The sequence below is a fragment of the Lactuca saligna genome, chromosome 9 (assembly GCF_052625555.1).
Source record: "Lactuca saligna cultivar CGN05327 chromosome 9, ASM5262555v1, whole genome shotgun sequence".
Taxonomy (NCBI): domain Eukaryota; kingdom Viridiplantae; phylum Streptophyta; class Magnoliopsida; order Asterales; family Asteraceae; genus Lactuca; species Lactuca saligna.
In genome coordinates, this window is record NC_136425.1 from 176,300,335 (window position 1) to 176,323,151 (window position 22,817).

The 22,817-nt window shown below is 34.0% G+C and overlaps 2 protein-coding genes, 1 long non-coding RNA gene and 1 other non-coding gene across 4 annotated transcripts; 2 read left to right on the top strand and 2 right to left on the bottom strand.

Annotated features, from left to right (window-relative positions):
- The first annotated feature begins 2,157 nt into the window (after positions 1–2,157).
- Positions 2,158–2,229, top strand: TRNAE-UUC (transfer RNA glutamic acid (anticodon UUC)). Its single transcript has one exon. It is a non-coding gene; the product is annotated as a tRNA-Glu (tRNA).
- A 117-nt stretch (positions 2,230–2,346) lies between these two features.
- PERK6 (Protein kinase superfamily protein) lies at positions 2,347–5,850 on the bottom strand. Its single transcript, XM_078974137.1, has 8 exons — positions 4,967–5,850; positions 4,274–4,828; positions 3,758–3,844; positions 3,555–3,625; positions 3,395–3,471; positions 3,148–3,289; positions 2,911–3,072; positions 2,347–2,842 (listed from the first exon to the last, which is right to left on the bottom strand). Exons 1-8 carry the CDS (start codon positions 5,562–5,564, stop codon positions 2,711–2,713), a joined length of 1,824 nt encoding a protein of 607 aa, XP_078830263.1. The 5' UTR covers positions 5,565–5,850; the 3' UTR covers positions 2,347–2,710.
- Positions 5,851–15,692: 9,842 nt separating this feature from the next.
- Positions 15,693–16,184, bottom strand: LOC145018733 (uncharacterized). Its single transcript, XM_078976588.1, has 2 exons — positions 16,127–16,184; positions 15,693–16,016 (listed from the first exon to the last, which is right to left on the bottom strand). Exons 1-2 carry the CDS (start codon positions 16,169–16,171, stop codon positions 15,780–15,782), a joined length of 282 nt encoding a protein of 93 aa, XP_078832714.1. The 5' UTR covers positions 16,172–16,184; the 3' UTR covers positions 15,693–15,779.
- Positions 16,185–21,388: 5,204 nt separating this feature from the next.
- Positions 21,389–22,168, top strand: LOC145018496 (uncharacterized). Its single transcript, XR_013667037.1, has 3 exons — positions 21,389–21,603; positions 21,694–21,733; positions 21,878–22,168. It is a non-coding gene; the product is annotated as an uncharacterized LOC145018496 (long non-coding RNA).
- Positions 22,169–22,817: the final 649 nt, after the last annotated feature.

Here is a 22,817-nt window from a genome sequence, read left to right on the forward strand (position 1 = left end):
GGGAACAAAATGTTTAGTGACGTGTCTATTTAATCCTTTTAACCACTTTAACCGATTAATATAGCCACATAAGCAACTTAAGCCAACCTAATTTTGACTTGGACCATATGATGGCGTTTTGAACTTGAAGTCTACATACACACACACACTCACTCACATATGGATCGGAAACACACACTCACTTACTGGATTGCATATCTTTTATATACTCGATTGCATCTCCAACTATGCAAGCTCTATCCATTTGTTCAACATTTTTTAGATTAGTTATACACCAAAAACTAAATAAAAAGCTCTTATTTTGATCTCACGAGCTAACCCAAGAATAAATCCTACAACTTTTTTCTAGTAAGTTTTCACAGTCACGACGTTCTCCAGGAGCTATATGATTACATACTTCCTTCTAGTCTTGATCCTTTATGCAACTTCATTTACCTATATTTACCAGATATCGGTCCAAGCGATCAGATCGTTGATATAGTAATGGAAAATGATGGAGCTTATATCTCCAACAGTGGAATCTAGGTAACCTCAGATGAAAATGGTGTTGGTCAGAGAAAGCAGGCCGAACCATATACTTCATACTGTTTCATCTTTGGGACAACATATCTAATGAGCTCGCAAGAATCTCTACAAAGTTCACCTACATTCTTGATTCAAAAGGGAGTTAAGATTATGCAGATCGCCTCACATTCTTCCTCGCTCAAACTAATTTTGTCATAAGTCTCGGTGGTGCTATGGGGATTCCAACCAACGTTGCCACATAAGTCCCGATGAAACTTGAGATTTAGGTTAGGGGAGACACTGATAGTTTCCAACGAGAAGAATGGGGGCGGAGGCTTGATAAATCGGTCAATCCCATCATCGTTACTCCTTAGTCTTCTCTGGTAGCTCCGTCGTTCCTCACGCCCACTACCGCTATCGGCGTTTGTTGTCTCTGTTGCCGCCATCGGCGTTTGTCGCCCCTCCGTGTTTTCATTTTTTTGATTCGTCGCTTTCTTCTTTTCAGGTTGCGTTTTGAGCCAAAAAATTAAATTAAATGCCCATAACAACTAGTCCTAAATTGATGCCCCATTCCAAAATGATGCCATGGGCCGGCCCTCCATGGTGGTGCTTTGAAGGGTAGTATGTAATATTTGGGTGAAGAAACTAAGATTTATGTTTTTTACATGAAGATAAGAAAATTGTAGACTTATGAAAGCCAACACATTTTTTAAGGGAAAAAAATGGTTACCCTTCAACTTGTCACTAATTCGATCCGACAAAAAGCACTTTGTTCCCTCAAATGGTTCGAAAATAACTTTAGGAACCAATTGGGTAAAGTCATTATACATAGTGGGGCTAATGTGTTATTTCCCCTTATTATTATTTATATACTCATTTATATAGTTACATTTATACAGGTTAGATTACTCAATTTTCCTATATTATTTCACGTTTTTGTATCGGTTGTTGGATAGCTTAAACATGTTAAAGAAAAGTTCAAGTGGCTTAGGTGAAACAACAATGAAAAGTGGTTATTTTTAATGGCATTATCCCAACTAAATATATAATTCTCAACTGGAGGCATAATTCTTCATAGCTTGTTTAAACTCCGTAATATTCTTGCATTGATTTCGAAGTTTTTTTAAATTTTCTGTAATCTAAATCGCAAAATTTCAAACTAGAAATCAATACTTTAAATTTTAGAATGATTGCGGTGATTAGAGAAGATTATGCATTGGTATAAAATCAATACAAATGCAAACCAAATTGTTTTGTATATAAATTTTAATTCTTAATTGAATTATTGGTGGATCAAAAAAGATGTTTAACCCAAACTAAGGTTTATGTTCTGGTAAAAACCACATTTGGTGTTTTGTTCAAAATTAAAAAATAAATAAATAAATAAATAAATAATAATAATAATAATAGGGGTAAACAAAGCCGAAAAATCCATTATTTTTTAGGTTATGCAATTTGTTTGTTTTTAGAGTGATGGTATATTTTGTTGATATTTGAAACAACATTTGATGAAGATTAAAATTTAGCAAATTAGTGTTTTTATTATCTATTATGTTTGGTAAAGAAATTAAAAAAATCATTTGGACGTTTTAGAAATTAAATATAACTTGTGTAATACAAGATAAAAGATTTGAGCAAATAACAAATCAACAATCCATTGTCGTCCAGCGGTTAGGATATCTGGCTTTCACCCAGGAGACCCGGGTTCGATTCCCGGCAATGGAACTTTTTGCTCTAAATACCTTTCCCTGCCTGCGGGTTACGATCACTTGTAATATGTGTCGATTGTATAATTAAAATCTGAGTCAATTGAACAACCATAACTGAATCATTCTGCACATGATTTTTTGTATTGTTGATTATGTATATGTTCTTCAAAAATGGTAGAAATTCGATGAAAGACTTTGAAATCTGATTGATCTTAAAACACTCAAAGCAAATCATTCAACTAACCCAACACACGAGGAGACCCACCACCTGTTTGATCTAATGCCGGAAAGAAAACCATGCTAGTTCTCACAACAACATCATGTACATCGTGTTGAGTGTATGTCTATTCGCGAGAGATACATATATAATGAGAGATAAGTTTGTCAGTCGCTCTACAAATTCTGCATTTAGCCTCCTCAATTTTACTATTGCATATTCTTTGATTTTACTCATTCCCCTTTTCTCCTTCTGCTTTGATTCATTTTGTAACCTCAGTTTAGGATTCTTGACCTGTGGTTGAATATTTCTTGTACAAATCGACTTCTGAACCCCCTGCACTTGACATTCCACTTTTGCCTCCCTCGTTTAGGTCATCCAATGATGCATCACCTTCTAATGCACGCACAACCTGTTGATGATTCTTATGTTACACATAGGGCTCTGATCTAACAGTGTATGTACATGTAACATATATACCTGACTCATTTTAGGGCGTCTTCTTGCAGAATACCGAAGACAAGCTGATGCACACACCACCATCCGATACATCTCATCTCGGTCAAACTTATTTTCCAAACGTGGGTCCACTATCTCTTCGTAGCTTCCACCCTCGGTTGCTTGTGTTAATATAGGCCTACACTGTGTATATATGATTTTTTTAATAAAAATATTTGGAATTAAGAAAATAAAAATATAGCGTACTAATATTATTACCCAATCGATTAAGCCATCATCATCAACATTTGCCTCTGAGGGTCGTCTACCAGTAATCAGTTCCAACAACACAACTCCAAAGGAAAACACGTCAGACTTCTCTGTAAGCTTACCACTGGATGCATACTCGGGTGCTAAGTACCTTCATTCACATATATCATTATTACTTTTATTAATGTGAAGATAGACCATATATGGTAGTAGAATCTTGATTATCAAGTATGAAATGGTGATAATGGTTACATACCCAAATGTTCCCATAACGCGTGTTGACACGTGAGTGTTAGTGTCTGATGAAAGCTTTGCGAGTCCAAAATCTGCTACCTGATCCATGAAAGTGTATCTTTAGCTTCATTGAGAGTGAGTTTTTCTTTCTTTTTTGTAGGGTTATGTAGAAAGATTACTACCTTGGCCTCATAGTGCTCATCAAGGAGTATATTTGCTGCCTTAATGTCTCTATGGATGATGCGTGGCTGGCCTACATATCATAATACTTAGACCATTGTTTATATATATGCATATATGAATCTGTGTATGTATGTGTATGTGTGTGTGTTTATATACACACGTACACACAAGTGAGGAAAATAGGAGGGTTAGGGTTGCTTACAATCTTCATGAAGATAAGCAAAACCTTTGGCTGCCCCCAATGCAATTTTTAACCTTGTTGAGGAATTCATAATTGGGGCACCTTGTCCTATGAATAAAACATTGCAACTTATTAGTGGTATATATCAACTAAAAGGCCTAAATGCAAGAAATAGCAAGTAACTTTAATTTATTAGTGTATTAGGTCATCCTATTTTAAGACATTGTAATTTGAAAAATCAACTCAATTATATTGTTTCAATATCTTTTTTCTTGTTAAGAAATTGTACTTTGAAAAAGTTGTATCAAATTATAGTATTGTACTTTCATTATCCTTCTTACCAGACATTATACTTTCGAAAATCTAGTGATTGATAGCAGTGAAAATTACTTTGTATTTAGATGACTTGATCGATTTTTCAAAATGCAATACAATATATAACATAGAGAAATGAAAGTAGGATGATGTAATGAACAAACTAATGAAAGTAATTTGGTATTTCTTTGGTTTGACATTAAAATGGGCAACAAATCATACCGTAAAGGTGATAGTCAAGACTATTGTTGGGTATATATTCATAAACCAACAACCTTCGTGGTCCAGCAATACAATATCCAACAAGAGATACAAGGTAACGATGATGCACACGACTAATGATCTCCACCTCCGCCTGAAACTCCCGTTCCCCTTGTCCGCTAGTGGATTTAAGGCTCTTGATAGCTATCTCTTTTCCACTTGGTAAAACTCCTTTATGAACATACCCAAACCCACCTTCCCCTAAAAGCAAAGACCTATTGAACCCTCGAGTGGCTTCCACCAGCTCATCGTATGTAAAAGTGCTCTTATTGAAACCAAGGACTACACCCGGGTGTGGAGGTGGCAACGGGGCTTGGTAGGGCCCGGAGAAAGTGGCTGAGCTGAATTCAGTGTTACCTGACATCGGTGGTGGTGGAGGTGGTGGCACCGCTATCCAATCGTACTCAGAACTCACCGGACCACTGCCCGGTGGTGGTGGCATCTTTAAATGAATGTCGTTTGGTGGTTGAGACTGGTTCAAAGTGTTTTTTTGAGAGCTTTGATAATTATTATTATCTGCATGCAATCACAAAGTTAACACATTATTATACTTAATTAATTACCTCCACGTGAGGGTAGACTAGTCTGTAGAGAGTCTGCCTTAAATCATAATTTGAAACGAATTCAATAATACTTATATTGGTAAGTTAATACCTGTTTGTTGACCATTGTCTTTATAATAATACATCTCGTCACGCCGGCTTCTCTTTCGTTTCTTGAGACATGCCATAACACATAATATCATGAGGAAAAACAATAATCCTGCCGCTAGTACTGCTCCTACCACAATCAGTATGTCGTTACCGCTGTCATTAACATCGGAATTAGAATGATGATGTAGAGGAGCGAACTTTGGACGTGAGGGTGGCAGCGGCGGTGGTGGTGTCCATGGTGGTGGTGGAGGAGGCGGTGGTGGTGGCGGTGGCGGCGGTGGTGGAGATTTACGATTCCTGTTGTTATTATTGTCGTTGTTGTTATTGCCGTTTTTGTTGTCGTTGTTGTTGCCGTTGTTGTTGTTGTTGTTGTTGTTATTATTATCGTTATCGTTGTTGTTGTTGTTGTTATTATCGTTGTTGTTGTTGTTATCGTTGTTGCCGTTGTTGTTGTTATTATCGTTGTTGTCGTTGTTGTTGTTATTGTCGTTGCTGTTGTTGTTGTTATCGTCGTTGTTGTTGTTGTTGTTGTCGTTGTTGTTGTTGTTGTTGTTGTTATTGTTGTTGTTGTTGTCAGAATAATCGTAGTCAGAGGGCATTTTGAAATCAGCGTGTTTGGAATCTTGGTTTACCCTCAATTGGTAGAGAAATCCGCACGGCTCCTCCTAAATGCAACCGTGATCATAAAAGAAAACGACATATCGATACGAGGAAAATGAAGGCTTGATATATCAATCTTCAAGACTTATGCATATGATTTTGATAGAAAAGGGAATATATACGATGAAAAGTTTAAATCTTGATGGAAATATTTGATGTTTTTGGTTTATAAGGTTTTAAGGTGTTATTGTTTTGCAGTGGGGGAGAAAAATATTCCGGTAGTAAGGATTCTGAAAGGAAGAAGGGGAAAAAAATGTTGCATGGCGCCTGTTGAATAAAGAAAACGGCCGACTTGTTTCCATCCTCATATACCTCCTACAACTAAGCCTCCTAGATTTCTGTTTTTCTTTTCCGTACTTTTTTTTTTTTTTTTCTTATTATCGTTTTCACGTAAACTTTACATGATGGTTACCATTTAAATTAATCCATTTACAACCCACGTAACCTTGCCTGGATGTTATTAATCCACTTGTCCACGTCATTTCATTTTGCTCCTTTTAAATATGTCACAATAGAATTAGTCATTCATATATTATCAACAAAATCTTAGATGGCAAAACCTTAAGAGTTAAGAATGAAGATCAGTAATTAGTTTAAACTTTAAAACAAGAAAAAGCATGTGGAATTTAAAAACTGGAAACAAGAAGCAGGATGACACCATGTAAACTATATACGTTCTAGAAAACCTTAGAGATAAAAACATATTGTAAGTGATTAGAAAATCATGTTATTTATATATGGAAAAAGGGAATATGTGGTTATATATACAAGCATAGGTGTGGAACTCTTTGCGTGATGTCATTTTGAGGAAAATAAACTATAAACCTGATCACGCTTTGATTCGTTCCTTCTACATCCTCGCCTTCTTCCTCTATTTTCGTTGGTTTCTGTTAACTGAAAACAAAATTGATCCTATTCCATTCTTAAACGATTGCTTCCGACCTTCCGTTCTTCTCCCATAATTCTTCTTCTACCAAAATTCGATTAAAAGTTTTTTAATTACAAAATTAGCAGCTATTTAATGAGTGAATTGGCTGCAGGTAGATCAAAATTCGATAATGTTATTTAATTGCGGAATTAGTAGCTACTTAACAAGTAATTCGACAATAGGTTTATCAAAACTAGATTGGTTGTGTGACTTGTGTCAATCTACCTTGAAACTAGTGAAGTTCTCTTACTTGAGGATTTTTCCCTACGTTTCGATGATTAGGAGCCTTCTTCTTTAGTCTACGATTCTCAAAAAAGAAGAAAAAGAAAAGCAGTTGGGCGAGAACAAGAAGGGGTCATCGTCCCACGGCCATCTACTAAGTGAAGATGAGAAAAAACGTTATACATATGTAAGAACCGGATGCAAACCAATGCTTCGCATTTCAAAACATAAAGAAATGAAATGATTTGTAGACAAGTTTAATGACATACACAATCACAAATTGAGCATTACACCAACGAAGGAAGGTACCGAAGCATCTCATGGGAAGTTCTATATTTCAATGGAGTGTAAATCTCTTATGGTGGAACTTGGTCAGGTTTGAAGCATTAATGTCATAATAAAATGGCTATTAATACAATGAAAATTTCAAATGAAACTGAATTTATAGCAATATGCTAATGTCTTATCTCAACAACAAAAACTCTATAGAAGAAATGAGTTGTATGGGCATTTAACGGGTATCCTAGAAATATTTTTTGGGTTGATGAAGAGCAAGAGACACTTATATTAAATTCATAGTTATGTTTGATGTCACATATATAACAAACAAATTCAAGATGTCATTTGCTCCCTTTATTATGGTGAGTCATCAAAGAAAATGTTTCCAAACACTAGGCATCGTTTTTGTGCATGGCATATTAAAAAACATGAGTTGGAACACCTTCGACCATTTGTTGCATTTTATAGTGATTTCCAAAAATCATATAGAGAATGGGTAAAGAGTGCCAAAGTAGAATATTTTGAGACCTAGTGGGAAATTATATGGGGTAAGTATTAACTGGAAAGTCATTGTTGGATAAATGAAATGTATAACCAAACGATACATTGGGATAAAGTTATATTGAATGACATTTTCGTGGTTGGTATGACAGCAAGTGAACGCACTGAGAGTATTCATTCAGTTTTTATGGGTTCGTTAATTCAAAAATCATATTGAATGATTTGTATTGCAATATGACAAAGTAGTGGGGTCACGAAGGGTCGCCAAAGAAAATAAAGACTTTATGTCTATGAACTCAAGGTCGGTTCTTCGTTTTGTGCATTAATCGAACCAAAGTGAGCAAGTGTTATACTAGAAAGGTTTTTTATCTTTTCATAAAAGAATGAACATAAGTTGATAACAATTTCACTCCTGATACTTTAAGCAAAAGTACAAAAGAAATCAAATATTTAGTTGGGTAATTGAATGTTTATAAAAACATATTAGCGAATTGTTAGCCTTTGTTCCTTGGATCAGACAACAGATGTATGTCGCATGTTGTTGTGCAAAGTATCAGACATAGGATTTTATGGAACAATAGACTATATGTGATGAAGAAGAGGAATGTCGAAACACTTTTGAGTCCCTATATCTTACATCGGTGGACTGTTAATGTTAGGTACAAAGTGGGTAATTGTAGTATCAAGCTTGAAAAAATGGATAATAAACATTTAAATTTCTATTTGTAAGTCCACGATCCTTATCTAAAATTAACAATTTTTAATAATTTTTTACTTTTGAACTCTAGATAAAACAACATACAACTGTAGGAGTGTGAAAAAAGAATCTCTAAGAAACAAACCAACATTTGATAATCATTGTTCTTGACTCTTGTTAATTTTCATTACAAAACATAAGACCAATTGAAATTGTCTTCATTAAAAGTTGAAATATTCTTTTCCAGACGGAGTTAAAGAAATTTTTAGAATAAAGATCCAGTTTCAAATATTATTTCCATATAAAAAAAAATATTAATGTTTTTTAAGTTTAGATTGTATGGATTGAACATTATTTAAAAGATAAATAGATAATAATACATATTTTAATCATTAATAATATAAATTAAAATAAATGTTTATAAATATATAAAGTGAACAACACTATTTTCTATAGTATTCATTTGAAATCTTCCATATATATATATATATATATATATATATATATATATATATATATATATATATATATATATATATATATATATATATATATATATATATATATATATATATATATATATATATATATGAGCTCAAACTTCTCTAAGTCCTTCCTTGCCAATTTCTTCTTTCCTCTTCCAAGCTTAAAAATCACCAAGATGGGCTTCTCAAGATTAAAATCACACAAGAATGATGTAACATCCTAAAAATACAGTTTAAAAAGTTCGTTTTAATTTAATAATAAAACCATAGTCATCAAACATCATATAAAAATCATAAATAGGGTATCTCAAGATATCGTAACAGTTGTCAAAATATCAGAGTATAAACATCCCAGACTGAACAAATGGTGTGTGCACTGCAATCTTCCCGAGCTCCTCTTTTGAAAACTGAGTACCTGAAACCAAAAACTGAAATTGTAAGCACGAAGCTTAGTGAGCTCCCCCAAACTACCACATACCATACAAAAACATATAAACACATACTGGGCTTTGCCCACCGAATCGGACCGAAGTCCAGAAACTGCATCGGATCGAAGTCCGGAACTAACCACGGCCTTGCCCTCTGCATCGGACAGAAGTCTGGAAACTGCATCGGACCGAAGTCCGGAACTGACTGGGACCTTGTCCCCTACATCGGACCGAAGTCCGGAACTAACTGCATCGGACCGAAGTCCGGAAACTGAGCATAACATAGCATGGCATAAACATATCAACTAGCACGAACTGATAAACTGCATACTGCATTGGGCTGTAGCCCGGAACAAAAAACAAATACATCCTGTCTGAGCCACGAAGGCATCAAACATACTAAAAACTGCATCGGACCGAAATCCGGAAACTACTACTAGCTAAACGGGTTGGCATTGTGGCCTTAGACCCATTCCTACTGGAAGGAAACTCACCTCACACTGCTGAAGTCCCGCAGACTCAATCCCACACTGCTGAAGTCCCGCAGACTCGACCCCAGCTGCTACAAGACAGATTCCCAATCTGTCAACATCAAAATGACACCCAATTAATAATTGGGTTCCACTACATAACTATAATTACATACTTTGGATAATTACTACATTACCCCAAGCTTGGCTTAACCTACCCCAAGGTCCAATCCATATGCCCAAAGTCAACTAGGGATCAAACCTCAACATATGGCCCAATTTTCTAAATTGGGCCCAAACCTCTACATGGTCTTCCCTTAAGGCCCAATTGTCCAGTCCAATCCAACATGTCCCATTCTAAGGGCCTAATATCATACAACTCTCTAGGCCCAAGCTATGGCTCATCTATGGCCCAATTTCCAAATTGGGCCCAATCCTTCATTAGGGCCTTACCTTAAAGCCCAACTAAATATTCTAGTCCATAATCATTCTTGGATGGCCCATTATTGGCCTAATTACCAATTACCCAATTGAAAAGCCCAACTCAAGGTCCATTGACATTAGGGTTTCACATAAAATGACAGTTAGGGTTAAGTGTTTCTCACTTAACCCATTAGGGCTTAACCCACTAAGGACTTAATCCATTAAGTACATTATTGCTTAGATTAATTTCTACCAATGATTATTATTTAATATTTTAATATTTCACTTATTAAATAATTCTCGTGTGTGTGTCCGATAAATTTTTAAATATTAGGATTTTCTCAATTAGCCCATTAAGGACTTGATCCATTAATTCCTTTACTCTACTAGATAAATGGCATGGAATAATTTGGGCATAATTCACAATCCAATCGCAATAGCCCACAAGTGGGTCCAAATAAGTCCAAGGCCCAAATACTCATAATTAGGGTTTTTCACCCAAACATGGCCCAATAGGCCCAAAACCAATCTCTACGCCCATTAGGGTTTGCTAGCAGGACACCACCCACTACCACCTCGGGTAGTGGTGGTCAATGGTGGCTCAAGGCGGCGGCCACCACCCTAAGGTGGTGGTTTTCCATTTCTTTTCATTAATCTTTTGGAAATTACAATTACAATGCTTTATACACACACACACTAACTAACTAACTAACTAACTAACACACACACAACCACCCTAGTCACTAGGGTGGCTGTTGGTGGTACAAGGAGGCAGGCACCACCTCACGGTGGCTTCTGGTGGCTGAAAGTGGTTTCAGGGCAACAACCACCATGGTCGGCGGCCATGGTGGGTATTTTCTCGATCTCCGGCTAAACAAACACACATACAATCTCTTAACTATCAAAACAACAATAACACCTAAATACACACCCAAAACTACACCCACAACCACCTCCCACGGTGGTTGGTGGCGGCGGAAAAAGGCAGAAACGGCAGCAGCAGTCCAGTGGTTGGCATCACCCTTGGCGACCAATCTGAGCGGAGACAGACGGCGACCACAACTTCGAACGAATCAACGATGAATGGGCGAAAGGGGTGGTGGATGCGTGAGCGAAAAAAACGGCGGCAGGAGGTGCTCCGTCCTCGTCTTCAATAGCAAAGATTGCGAGGCGGCAAGTGGGGGTTCGGCAACGCTTTTGCTGATGACGACCGGTGAAACAGCAGTGCCTGGAGGCTGCTCGACAGCACATGATGGTCGGAGAATGGACAAAAGAGATGTAGGCGGTGGCAGTGGGGAGACATGAGAGGAAGTGCGGCGCCGGAGAGGGATGGGTGAAGATTACGACTGGAATCGTCCCTAAGGTTAGGGTTTCATATGCCTTAAATACCCGACACCTCCCAAACATATTTCCATAATGACACAATTGGCCCCTCACTTCCATATTTATTTTCAACCTATCCATAATTTACCAATTCGACCCCGCCCTCTTAAATTCCTTTCAAAACAAGCCCAAAACTTACACTTTAGCCCCCTGGCTCATAAAATCTTCTCAATATTAACCCAATAATTACCATACATACCCTTGCTTCTAAAATTATTCTCAAAACAACTCCATAATTTACTAAACATCCGCCACTATCAAAATTCTTCACAAATTAGTCCGAGAATTATATTTATTAATATATTTAAATAAACGGGGTGTTACATATGAAGGGATGAGACATTCTAGGGTTTTTCTGAGGTTGGGGAGGCTAATAAGGGGCTAGGGTTCAAGTCCTCGTGTTCTTTATATAGTTCTTGACCCTAAAATTAGGTTTTAGTGTCGTTGGGCGTACGCCTCCAACACCCGCGACCATTTAACCTTCTACGTCGGGCGTACTCACCCAGCTACCACCTTTTTTCCTTGCATGGTCCTTTCTTGCCACTTCCTTCTAGCCAAGGGCAAAAATGACATAATTAAAATCTGAAGGATGAATTTGAAGCTACTTGAAAAATGGGATGTTACAGTTGGAAAGTCTTGATTATGTTAATAGGATAAACTTGATGAGTTGGACCGCGATTTCAGGGTTTTATGATTTATGGAACTCGGCGAGTTGATGGGCCAACTCGACGAGTTAAGTCACCCTAGAATGTTGACTTTGACCAGGGTGTTGACTTTGACTTTGACTTTGACCAAAGTTGACCCCTTAAGGGGTTATGAGTATAAAAAGGGTAATTAAAGGGAACATTTTATGTGTAGGAGTTTGAGTGTGGTTGATTTCAGAGCCAAGACCATTCAGCTACTTTAAAGCATTTAAGGTGAGTTACCTTCCAGTATAAGTGGGTCGAAGGCACCAATGTCGACTTACTAGTAGTTGATTACAGTAGAGATGATCATCTTTGTAATAAATGTTTGGGATGCCACTATATGTTATGCTTTATGTGCTAGTATGTTATGATATTATGTGATAGTGGTAAGAAGGGTGAAGTAGTCTTCGGAACCGGTTAAAATAAACCAGAGGACAGGTCAGCCACCCAGATATGCCTAGCAGGGTAAGTCGAGCACCCAAATATGCTTAACAGGGTAGGTTGGGCACCCAAATATGCCTGACAGGATAGGTCGGGCACCCAGATATGCTTGGAAGTATGTGATTATGTAGTATGAGGGGGGAACTCACTAAGCGTTATGCTTACGGTTTTCAGTTTTAGGTTCCAGGTACTTCTTCTTCAAAAGGAAAGGAGTCGGCATGATTGCAGGGCATCACACCATGATTTTGCACATGAGATCTTTGGGAGTTATACTCTGATGTTGTTTTATCATGACATGTTTTGACTATTGATACATTGGTTTTGAAATAAGTTGATTCTATGATGTTTTCAGACAAATGGTTTTATAATTATTAAGTTAAAAATGAAAATTTTGGTCTTGAATTTTGGGACGTTACAATTTATATATGTTTAATTGCGTCTCATTTCTGGTTTATGTCTTTTTCTGTCATTATATACATTGTTGGTGGACACGTGTTGTTCACCAGGTTGGTTGTCTACCAGGGTTACCAGGTGTGATCCACCGCTTCCTTTAGGAAGTGATACGTGTTTTGTACACCTGTCCCCCCATTGCCCCAAAAATCCATTCGTGTAACATTGTCTGCTCTTCCAAACTACCCTCTCATCACTTTCTATGCTCTCTATCTCTCTTCTTCTTTCGTTGTTCCTCTTTTCTTCGTCCTTTGTTCTATCTCTCCCCAAATATTCCCCAATTTCACCTCCAATTCATTTCCGACTGGAACCTTCGTCCGATTTCTTTTCTGCTTCTCCCCCACCGCCAACGAAAGACTAGTGCACCACCACTCTTTCTTTCCCCTCACACCGCATCGACAACAATACAAACTTAGCAATGTGTTGATGCAGTTTCACCTCCTTTGTGCTTTCTTGTCCAATAGAATCTTATTTCCGAGATGTTGATTGCTATTTTTAGTGATCATGGCTTCATGAGAACCATCGCTCCCACTAGATTTGGTATAAGGAAAAAATGGCCATGTGTTGGGGAGAAACATTCGTGGGGTATGGAAGGTCTATTTTGCCTTACCTTCTTAATTTTCTCCGAAGCCAGCATAATTCTTCCAATTTGGGCTTAATTAGCATCCAATTTATTTTCCTTATGTGAAGTAAGGTTCATGGTTTTTTCCGTTTTTTGCAAATGATTTTTGATTTGTGTGTTGTGCGTTGTAGATAGCGGTCTGAGGCAATTGAGGTCGCCGAATTGTGCCCAGAGTTAACACAAACATAATTATTTTTCTTCTACATTAGGTTTTCTACAACATCTTCTTTTACAAAAAAAAAGGGGGGGGGGGGGGGCTAGGGTTTAGATAAGAGTCGTTTTCAGAGAATGGAGAATGTCAAATGAGGTAGTCCTAGGAGTTAGTTCTTTTAAATAAGGCATTAAACTCGAAATCTAAGGTTTTGCATTTATCTCGCCACCAAGGCGTGACCATTGCATGACCACATCATGGCGATTTAAATGATGCGCATACCTAAAGATGGATGCCACGACTACACGTCATGGACAACTTAAAATATCAAAATGAAATCATGGAATTAATACCTGGAAAACTGTTGCCTAAAGATTTCGTCAAGTTGATGTGTTTATACTTAGAGAACCAACAATTACTTAATGACAACAACCTCTTTAAACTAAACTAGTCAGGGCGTAGTCATATAGGTGCAAGAGTGAGCATTGGTCCACCTACACAAATTTGAGATTATATATATATATATATATATATATATATATATATATATATATATATATATATATATATATATATATATATATATATATGTTTAGGTTTATTTGAGACCATTTTAATTTTGTGAGATCGTAAGACCAAATCTAAAAATAATTTTAAAATGCAAAATAAATGAAAAAATCCAAAAATTCTTTTTTTTTAATATTATTTTTGTAACTTGAATTAAGTAAAAAAATATAAAAAATAATAAAATAAAAAAATCCCGTTTTTTTTAAAAAAATACGTGAAATATTCTAAATAGAATATTACACTGACATATTCTAAAAAATAATTTTAAAATGCAAAATAAATGGAAAAATCTAAAAATTCTTTTTTTAAATATTATTTTCGGAACTTGAATTAACTAAAAAAAATTAAAAAAATCTATTTTTTTTAAATACATGAAACATTCTAAATAGAATATTACACTGTACATATTCTAAAAATAATTTTAAAATGCAAAATAAATGGAAAAAATCAAAAAAAATTTTAAATATTATTTTCGGAACTTGAATTAACTAAAAAAATATTAAAAAATAAAAAAATAAAAAAAATAATAAAAAAAATACGTCTCACGGTCTCACAAAATTAGGCCGTCTCACATGAACCTAACCCTATATATATATATATATATATATATATATATATATATATATGTGTGTGTGTGTGTGTGTGTGTGTGCGCGCGCGCGCACGCAATATATATATTTTTGTTAAATAAAAGGAATTATAAAAAGAATTAGAAATTTTGAAATTTAGTAGAAGAGAATAAATTGTTGCATATTCTGATTAGACTCCATTTTAAATTATTTTAATGAAATAAAACAGTATCATGTGCAACTTAATTAACTTAGTTTAAAATACATATATAATTACATTTTGTTATCGTTTGAAGAATTTTGCCACTCATTTATATTTATAAATTATTTTGTTTATTCTAAAACAAAATCTTGATTATGCCTTGAAACTAGCATTCCAATTTTATCTTTGATGTAGTGTTGAATTCATGTGATTGTGACCTATTAGCACCAACAGCACTACATTGTTTTAACTTAAATTTTGAAATGAGAGTTATAAAAGTCTTCCTCACACGATGATTAAAGAACCCAGCATATGGTAACCCGGTTTGACTAAACACCAACTTATCTTCCGCAACTTTCATATCATAAATCAAAGTCAAATTTAAATTATTTATTTTGTAATATGTACAAAGGATGATAGGAATGCATTCGTTTTGTAAGGCAAGATTAATTATAAAACTAGAAGGTGCAATAAATAATACGAAAACAACAAAATCAATATCACAAAAAATAAATAATCATTACAAATCTATTTTAAGTTGATAAAAGATAAATTTATAAATATTTTGTTTTAGCACACCAAAAATGTTTAGCCCAGACTTTATTTGCATTCACGAAAGAAATATCACCACTGAATTCTTAAACAAACGATTTAGTTCATCTTAGAAGAAGCTAACTCATGATCTTTTTGATTGTAGATCACATGAGAGTGATAAATTATAAGATTAGGTTTTGTATCAAAATTCCTTGTGAACCGATCTTTGTTATTATTTGATCGAGTTGAATCCTGAATAAGAACATCTTGAATCGCCTTTGGTATGGGTTCATCTTTCATTACACTTCTCCAGTATTCTTTAGGGTCTTCTCTTGCATCATGGAGACTTGCTAGCTAAACACCAAAAACCAGAAAAATAGTTACAGAAAATTGGAAAAATTCAAGAATTTTGAATAAAATTGCACTCTACATGAACATGAACATGAAAATGAATGAACCCTTACTAGAATAAGGGAGATGAAAAACAAACCGGTCGAAAGAGATCTCATGTTTTTATGTAGTTGAAGGTTTTAGCGAGTAAAATAAGTAATTATATATTGGCATTTATAGATGGTGTAATTTGGCTAGGCTATAAAAGCTAGTGGGACCCACGTTATTTAAACCTATTATATTAACATAAGATCATAAGGTGTGGACAACTAGATGCAACACCATTTTGGTACCACATCACATGCCACATCATCAATGGTGTTATAACACCAAGTGAGAAAATTAGCAACATGTTATATCTTGTTATGACACCAACTTTTTTTTCAATTTATAATTTATTTTATTTATTTCGATTTTTTTTAAATTGAGACAAATATTTTTTAAATTAAAAATAAATAAAACATAATGTTTAAAAAGTATAAAAAAACAATTAAAATTTTCTAAAAATTAAAATTAACATAAAGACTAAATTACACATAATATCCAAAAAAACAAAAAAAAAAAAAAAAAAAAAAAAAAAAAAAAAAAAAAGAAAAGAAATAACATCCAAATTCAAAAAAAAAAAATACAACGCTATTCTTATCGTTATTGTTATCATAGACGATATGATCCGCCAAGTCCTCTCGAAGTTGTCTGTGTTTATTTGCGTCCTGAATGTCAACAACGCGATGCAAATAATCTGATGTTCCTGGTTAAAACTGAACGTGTCTGAGCTCCGTTGAGATATAGTGTGCAATATTTCGCCATTTATCTTCTACTATCATGTTATGCATTATGATACACGCATACATGATATATCGTAAAGTTTCTAAATCCAATGGTCGTGCTGCATGTTCGACTATATGCCACTTCGCCTTCAGCACCCCAAAAGCACGTTCCACATCCTTACGTGCTCCTTCTTGTCTTCTCTTAAAAAATTGGTCTCGTTCTTCAACCGGGTGGCGGAATGCCTTCACGAATGTGGAATACTAAAGATATATTCCACCTGTAAGGTAATACCCATATTTGTATTCGTTTCCATTCACCGTGAAAGGAGCATCCAGGGCTTTTCCATTCAAAAGATCGTCGAATATTGGCGACTGATCAAGAACGTTGACGTCGTTGGAACCCGCAACCCCAAAAAACGCATGTCAAATCCATAAATCTTGAGAAGCGACAGCCTCTGACACCAAAGAAGGTGATCCGTGATGACCACTTGCGTATTGCCCTTTCCATGCTACCGGACAATTTTTTCATTTCCAGTGTGTGCAATCAATGCTTCCGATCATTCTGGGAAACCCATGGCGTTCTTCATGTGCCGCATACAATTCTTGCAAATCATGCAACGAAGGTTTCCGCAAATACACGTCACCAAAAGTTTCAACAACACCCCTTGACAATGTATACAAACTCTCTCTTGCGGTTCTTTCGGACATTCTCATATAGTCGTCCATGGTGTCGGGTGACTCCCCCATAGCCATCAAACGAATGGCCGCAGCACATTTCTGCAACGTTGTAAACTCGCGTCTACCTCTAGCATCATATCTTAATTGAAAAAATTCGTACCTAAACATAAATTAACTACAGTTTAAAAGTATATTCCATATGTTGTAAAATTAAAGAAACATGTAGTACATTTTTATTTATTTTGTATAAAAATAAAGTAAAGAAATGATACAGGCTTTCCAAGGCGTTGGCGATTCGTAATAACACATCCCTACTCAAAGGAAATCTTCTTTTGAAGTCCTTCGCCCCGTATACACAATTATCCGCAAAGTAATCGCGATATAGATGTTCGTATCCTTCCTCGCGATTTCTGTTTAACATCGCACGTCTTGTTAGTAGCGGGGCTGGGTCTGGTTGTAGCAAGTCGGTAGTGTAATAATTATACATCATCCTAAAGAAAATATCGTCATCTGAATCATCGGACGAGTCGAAAGGATCCATATTTTTTTTTGAAGATAATGGAAAGTATGTAGAGAGGATAAGAGAAAGTGTGAAAATATTAAAAGAAAATAAGAGGTATTTATAGGATAATAAATTGGTTTTTTTAATAATTAATTTTTTTTTAAACCGTTGCATCAAACGGTCAAAAAATATCTGTTTCTTCCCGTCGCAACGCCAACGAGATGCCACTTCAACGAGTTGCAACGAGCAGGGGGGCGGTGTTCCCCCGTTATGCAGCCGTTGCGATCGAGCCACGTCAGACGCGTTGCTTCTCATTGGTCCCATACCGAACACTCTAACAAAGTGCACCAACTCAATATTATTTTATTTTATTTTATTGCTTTTTTTATAATTAAATTAGCTGTTTAAAATGATTTTTTAATACTCTTTATAAATTTAAATATATTATTGAGATTATTTTATTTTTATTTAGATAATTATATAAATTTGTTTTAATTTGACATGTATCATATAGTATATAACATATATTCTTCTCAAATTCATTTTTTTATATCATATAGTATATAACATATATTCTTCTCAAATTCATTTTTTTATATCATTATATATAATATGTTTATTATATTGTTATAAAGTATATTTTTCATACAATTTATATGTTGGAATATTAACTGAACATTAATTTTTATGGTTGACACCTCATCACAACTATTTTCAATTGGGTTAAATATAATAGTCATATTGGTATGTAATTGGACAAATTGGATTTGCTTCCCATTTTATTTTACATCTTGTAATTGTTATTTTGTTTTTTAAGCTGTTTTATGTTTGATTGGCAGTGGCGTTTCAAAAAAAAAAAAACATTAACTTTTAATGAGGGTTTGAAAGCAAGAAATTTAATAAAGTGTATGATATTTTTCAATGAATATAATACCTTAAATATCATTTAATTTCAAAACTAATTACACTTTTTAGTTGTTATAATTCACTGATGTCAATGATAAGTACTTCGATATCATTAAAATACATAATTCACTATTTTCTTCATTATCCATATAAATGATAAATCATTTTATATAAAACTATTATAATAACCATAGACTTATAAGATTAGTAGGTGTGGAGAACTAGCAAAAAGATATTATTACACCAAATATTTATCACCTCACATGATATGTCACCTCATGGTGTTGTAATACCAAGTGAAGAAATAAACAAACATATTATAAGAACATTTTCAATGAAAGTTTTTTTTATAACTTATTGATTTTTTATAAATGATCATTTATTCCCATTAGAACACATTATTTTTTTTACTTATTTTTATTGATCATTCAATATATATTAAATGGTCAATATAGTTTAATTTTTTGTATATTTTACCCCCTCATCTTCTAATTATATTTTAATTTACCCCTTTATTATATTTTAGTTTTCAATTTATTTATTTATTTAGTAGTTAATTTGATTTGTCACTTTATTTAATTTATCTATCAAATATTTTGTGACATCTTAGGAACTTTTAGAGGTATTATAAAAATGTGTTTACAAAATTGTGTGTTTAAAAACAACTAACTAAATGGAGAGAGTTATATAGAACATTTTAAATAAATAAGGATAAATTAGTTAAATTTAAAGAAAAAGCTAGTGGAAAAGGTTAACTATTGGAGAGACCATTTATTTAGTGGTTAAAGTTAATGTAATTATGAGGTGGCAATAATTTCAAGCTATAACATAACTCATCCATTGGAGATGCTCTAATACCCTCAATTTTCCATGTCATCATTTTTTTCGATTTAATTTTTTATATTTATAAAAAGAAAACTAATTTAATAAAACATGTTATTTGAATAATACCTGATTTTTTAATTAAATATACCATTTAAAAATATATATTTAAAAAAAAAGCATTACAACAAAGAAAAACAAATATATATATATATATATATATATATATATATATATATATATATATATATATATATATATATATATATATATATATATATATATATTTGCCCCTAAATTATTCATCTTCATTTACATCATATATATAATATGCTAAATCTTTTTGAAGTTGTCTGTGTTTACGTGAGTCTTGAATATCAACGACCCTATATAAATATTTTGATGTCCTCGGTTGAAATTGTTTGTATCTGGGCTTCGAAGCCGAATACTCCGCAATATTTCCTCATTTATCTTCAACCACCATGTTATGCATTATGATACATGCATACACAATATCTTGTAGAATGTTTAACTGATATGGTCGTGTCGCATATTCAACTATGTGTTATTTCGACTTTAGAATTCCAAAAGCATATTTCACATCCTTACGTACTCCTTGGATTTTGTTGAAAATTTTGTCTCTTGGTTCCAATGGATGTCGAAACGCCTTCACGAATGTGGAATATACTAGATATATTTCATTCGTAAGGTAATATCCAAACTTATATTCATTTCCGTTCACTGTCAAAAGGGCCATCCGATGCCTTTCCTAACAAAATATCGTCGAATATTGGTGATTGATCAAGAATATTCACGTCGTTGTTCAAACCCGTAACCCCAAAAAATCATATCAAATCTATAAATCTTGGGAAGCAACATCCTCTAATACCAACAAAGGCATTCCATGATGACCACTTGCATATTGGCATTTCCACGCCACAGGACAATTTCTCCATTTCCAGTGTGTGCAATCAATGTTTTCAAGCATACCCAGAAAACCGTGTCTTTCTTCATGCGTTGCATATAGTTGGTGTATATCATTCAACGAAGATTTGCATAAATAAACATCAACGAAGGTTACGACAACACCTCTCGCCAAAATTATTAGTCGTTGCCCTTCGTTACTGTCATCGTGGACAACAATATAACGTGTAAAAACGGAAGGCTAAAGTTGTGTTCACCCGTTATCACACCATTATTACGCTTTCCACGTCATAGTAAGGTGTATGGATGTTACCCATACCATGCAATTTAACTGTACAACTAATCAATATTTTAATCTACTTTCATAATATCAATCCTGAAACATGATATATTGTCGTTTAATTATTTCTAAAGTTTCTGGTGAATTGTGTGAATGTAAATATTTCTTATATATAAGTTGTGATATTGATATACTTGCAAAGGAATTAATAATGAGAAAATATCATTTTAACCCAACGCACTTGTCATGTTTGTTTTAAAATGTCATTCAGTTATTTTCTTTTGCATTTTAGAGGAATTAATTATAATGTGACCTATTGAAATGGTCCCTTGACCCCTTGACCCCTGATAAAAGGTATCATGCCAAACCAAATCAAACAAAAATAAAAAGATTGTAGGGCTCTCTTTAAAGGTATAAACATCTTGGCTTTGTGATTATGTCATCTAGTAACCAAAAATCATATTGGGGAAATAAAGGCATCACAACCATGTGATTAATTAATGGTTTTGTGTTTTGAGAACCGCTTTGCTTCCAATTTCCTAAATGGTGTGCAACTTCCCAATAATTACAGTTTCATTCCTATATAAGAGTATCTCTCTTTTGTTAACGATGGTGATTTTGCTGTTGATGGCGTCCTTTCAGACAACCCAATAACTCTATATATAGCTTTTGGTATGCAAATATGCCTTTTCTTTTCGTCTTCTTCCTCTTCCTAGCTCGATCGTAATTCCATATTCTAATTTTTAACATTTATATTTACAGATTGCTTATCTCACTAGGGGAAAAAACGAATCACAAAAAGGTAATATTCTATTTGAGTATTCATGAATCATTCCCTTTTAGAAGAAATCTTTTTCTTTATCAGACAACATTTCATTATCTGGTGTGTGTGTGTGTGTGTTTTGGTGTGGTGGTTCACTAAAACCTTTGATCATCTCATTTGAAGGAGCAAGCAGAGAGTACCCTGGTTATATGGATATGGCATATCGTTTCAGATGATACACAAATGACGAGTGATGGAATATCAATTTGTTTATTCTTTGTCTGGTTCACGATTGGAAACTGAGTCTATCAACAACATCACTCATATAATCTCCTTAATTTCATCTTGTTTTAGTTTATTTGTCGAATTGAACATATGAAGACAGGGATGATGCACAAGCATTATATTTTGGAAATTTAACAAACATGTTAGGAAAAAAAATATAAGCAATGCATAGAAGGTGTTCTGACAAAATGTTTGAAAGAATAATTTTGCCTACATCAAACATCTCAAGTGTTAATCTCATTTATCAAACATACATTACCATATTTTACCTAGTTAGCCAGTATCAGGTTAAATAAGGACCTTTTAAAACTGTAATCTCATACTTCATTCCTTTAATACACACACACACACAAAAAAAAAAAAAAAAAAAAAAAAAAAAAAAAAAAAAAAAAAAACGTGACAAGTTCGTTGGGTTAAAATGATATTTTCCGATTAATAATTGCATTCTTATATCATTTCATTTTAAACGACAAATCTATTTTATTTTTATTAATCTATTCTTAATACCATCCACATCACAAATAAACCTTAATCCTCCGCCAAGATAATGAACTAATGTTCATATTCAAGTCCTAAGCGTATCGACATAAATATTGCATGGATTACTACTCATTGGGTAAGTAATCGTTTATACAATCGTATTTAGTTTTTTATTGCAAACAAATTATAATTTTTTTTAAATATTAAAAGATAATATAATTTGCAAAACAATCACACAAAAACAGTCGAATAAAGTAGTTTTATTTTGTATTTAAATTTTGACAATGCAAGAGGTAAATGGTAATATATTTCATATTTCTTTAACTAGATATTTGAATTAGTTTTTTATGAAGTATAT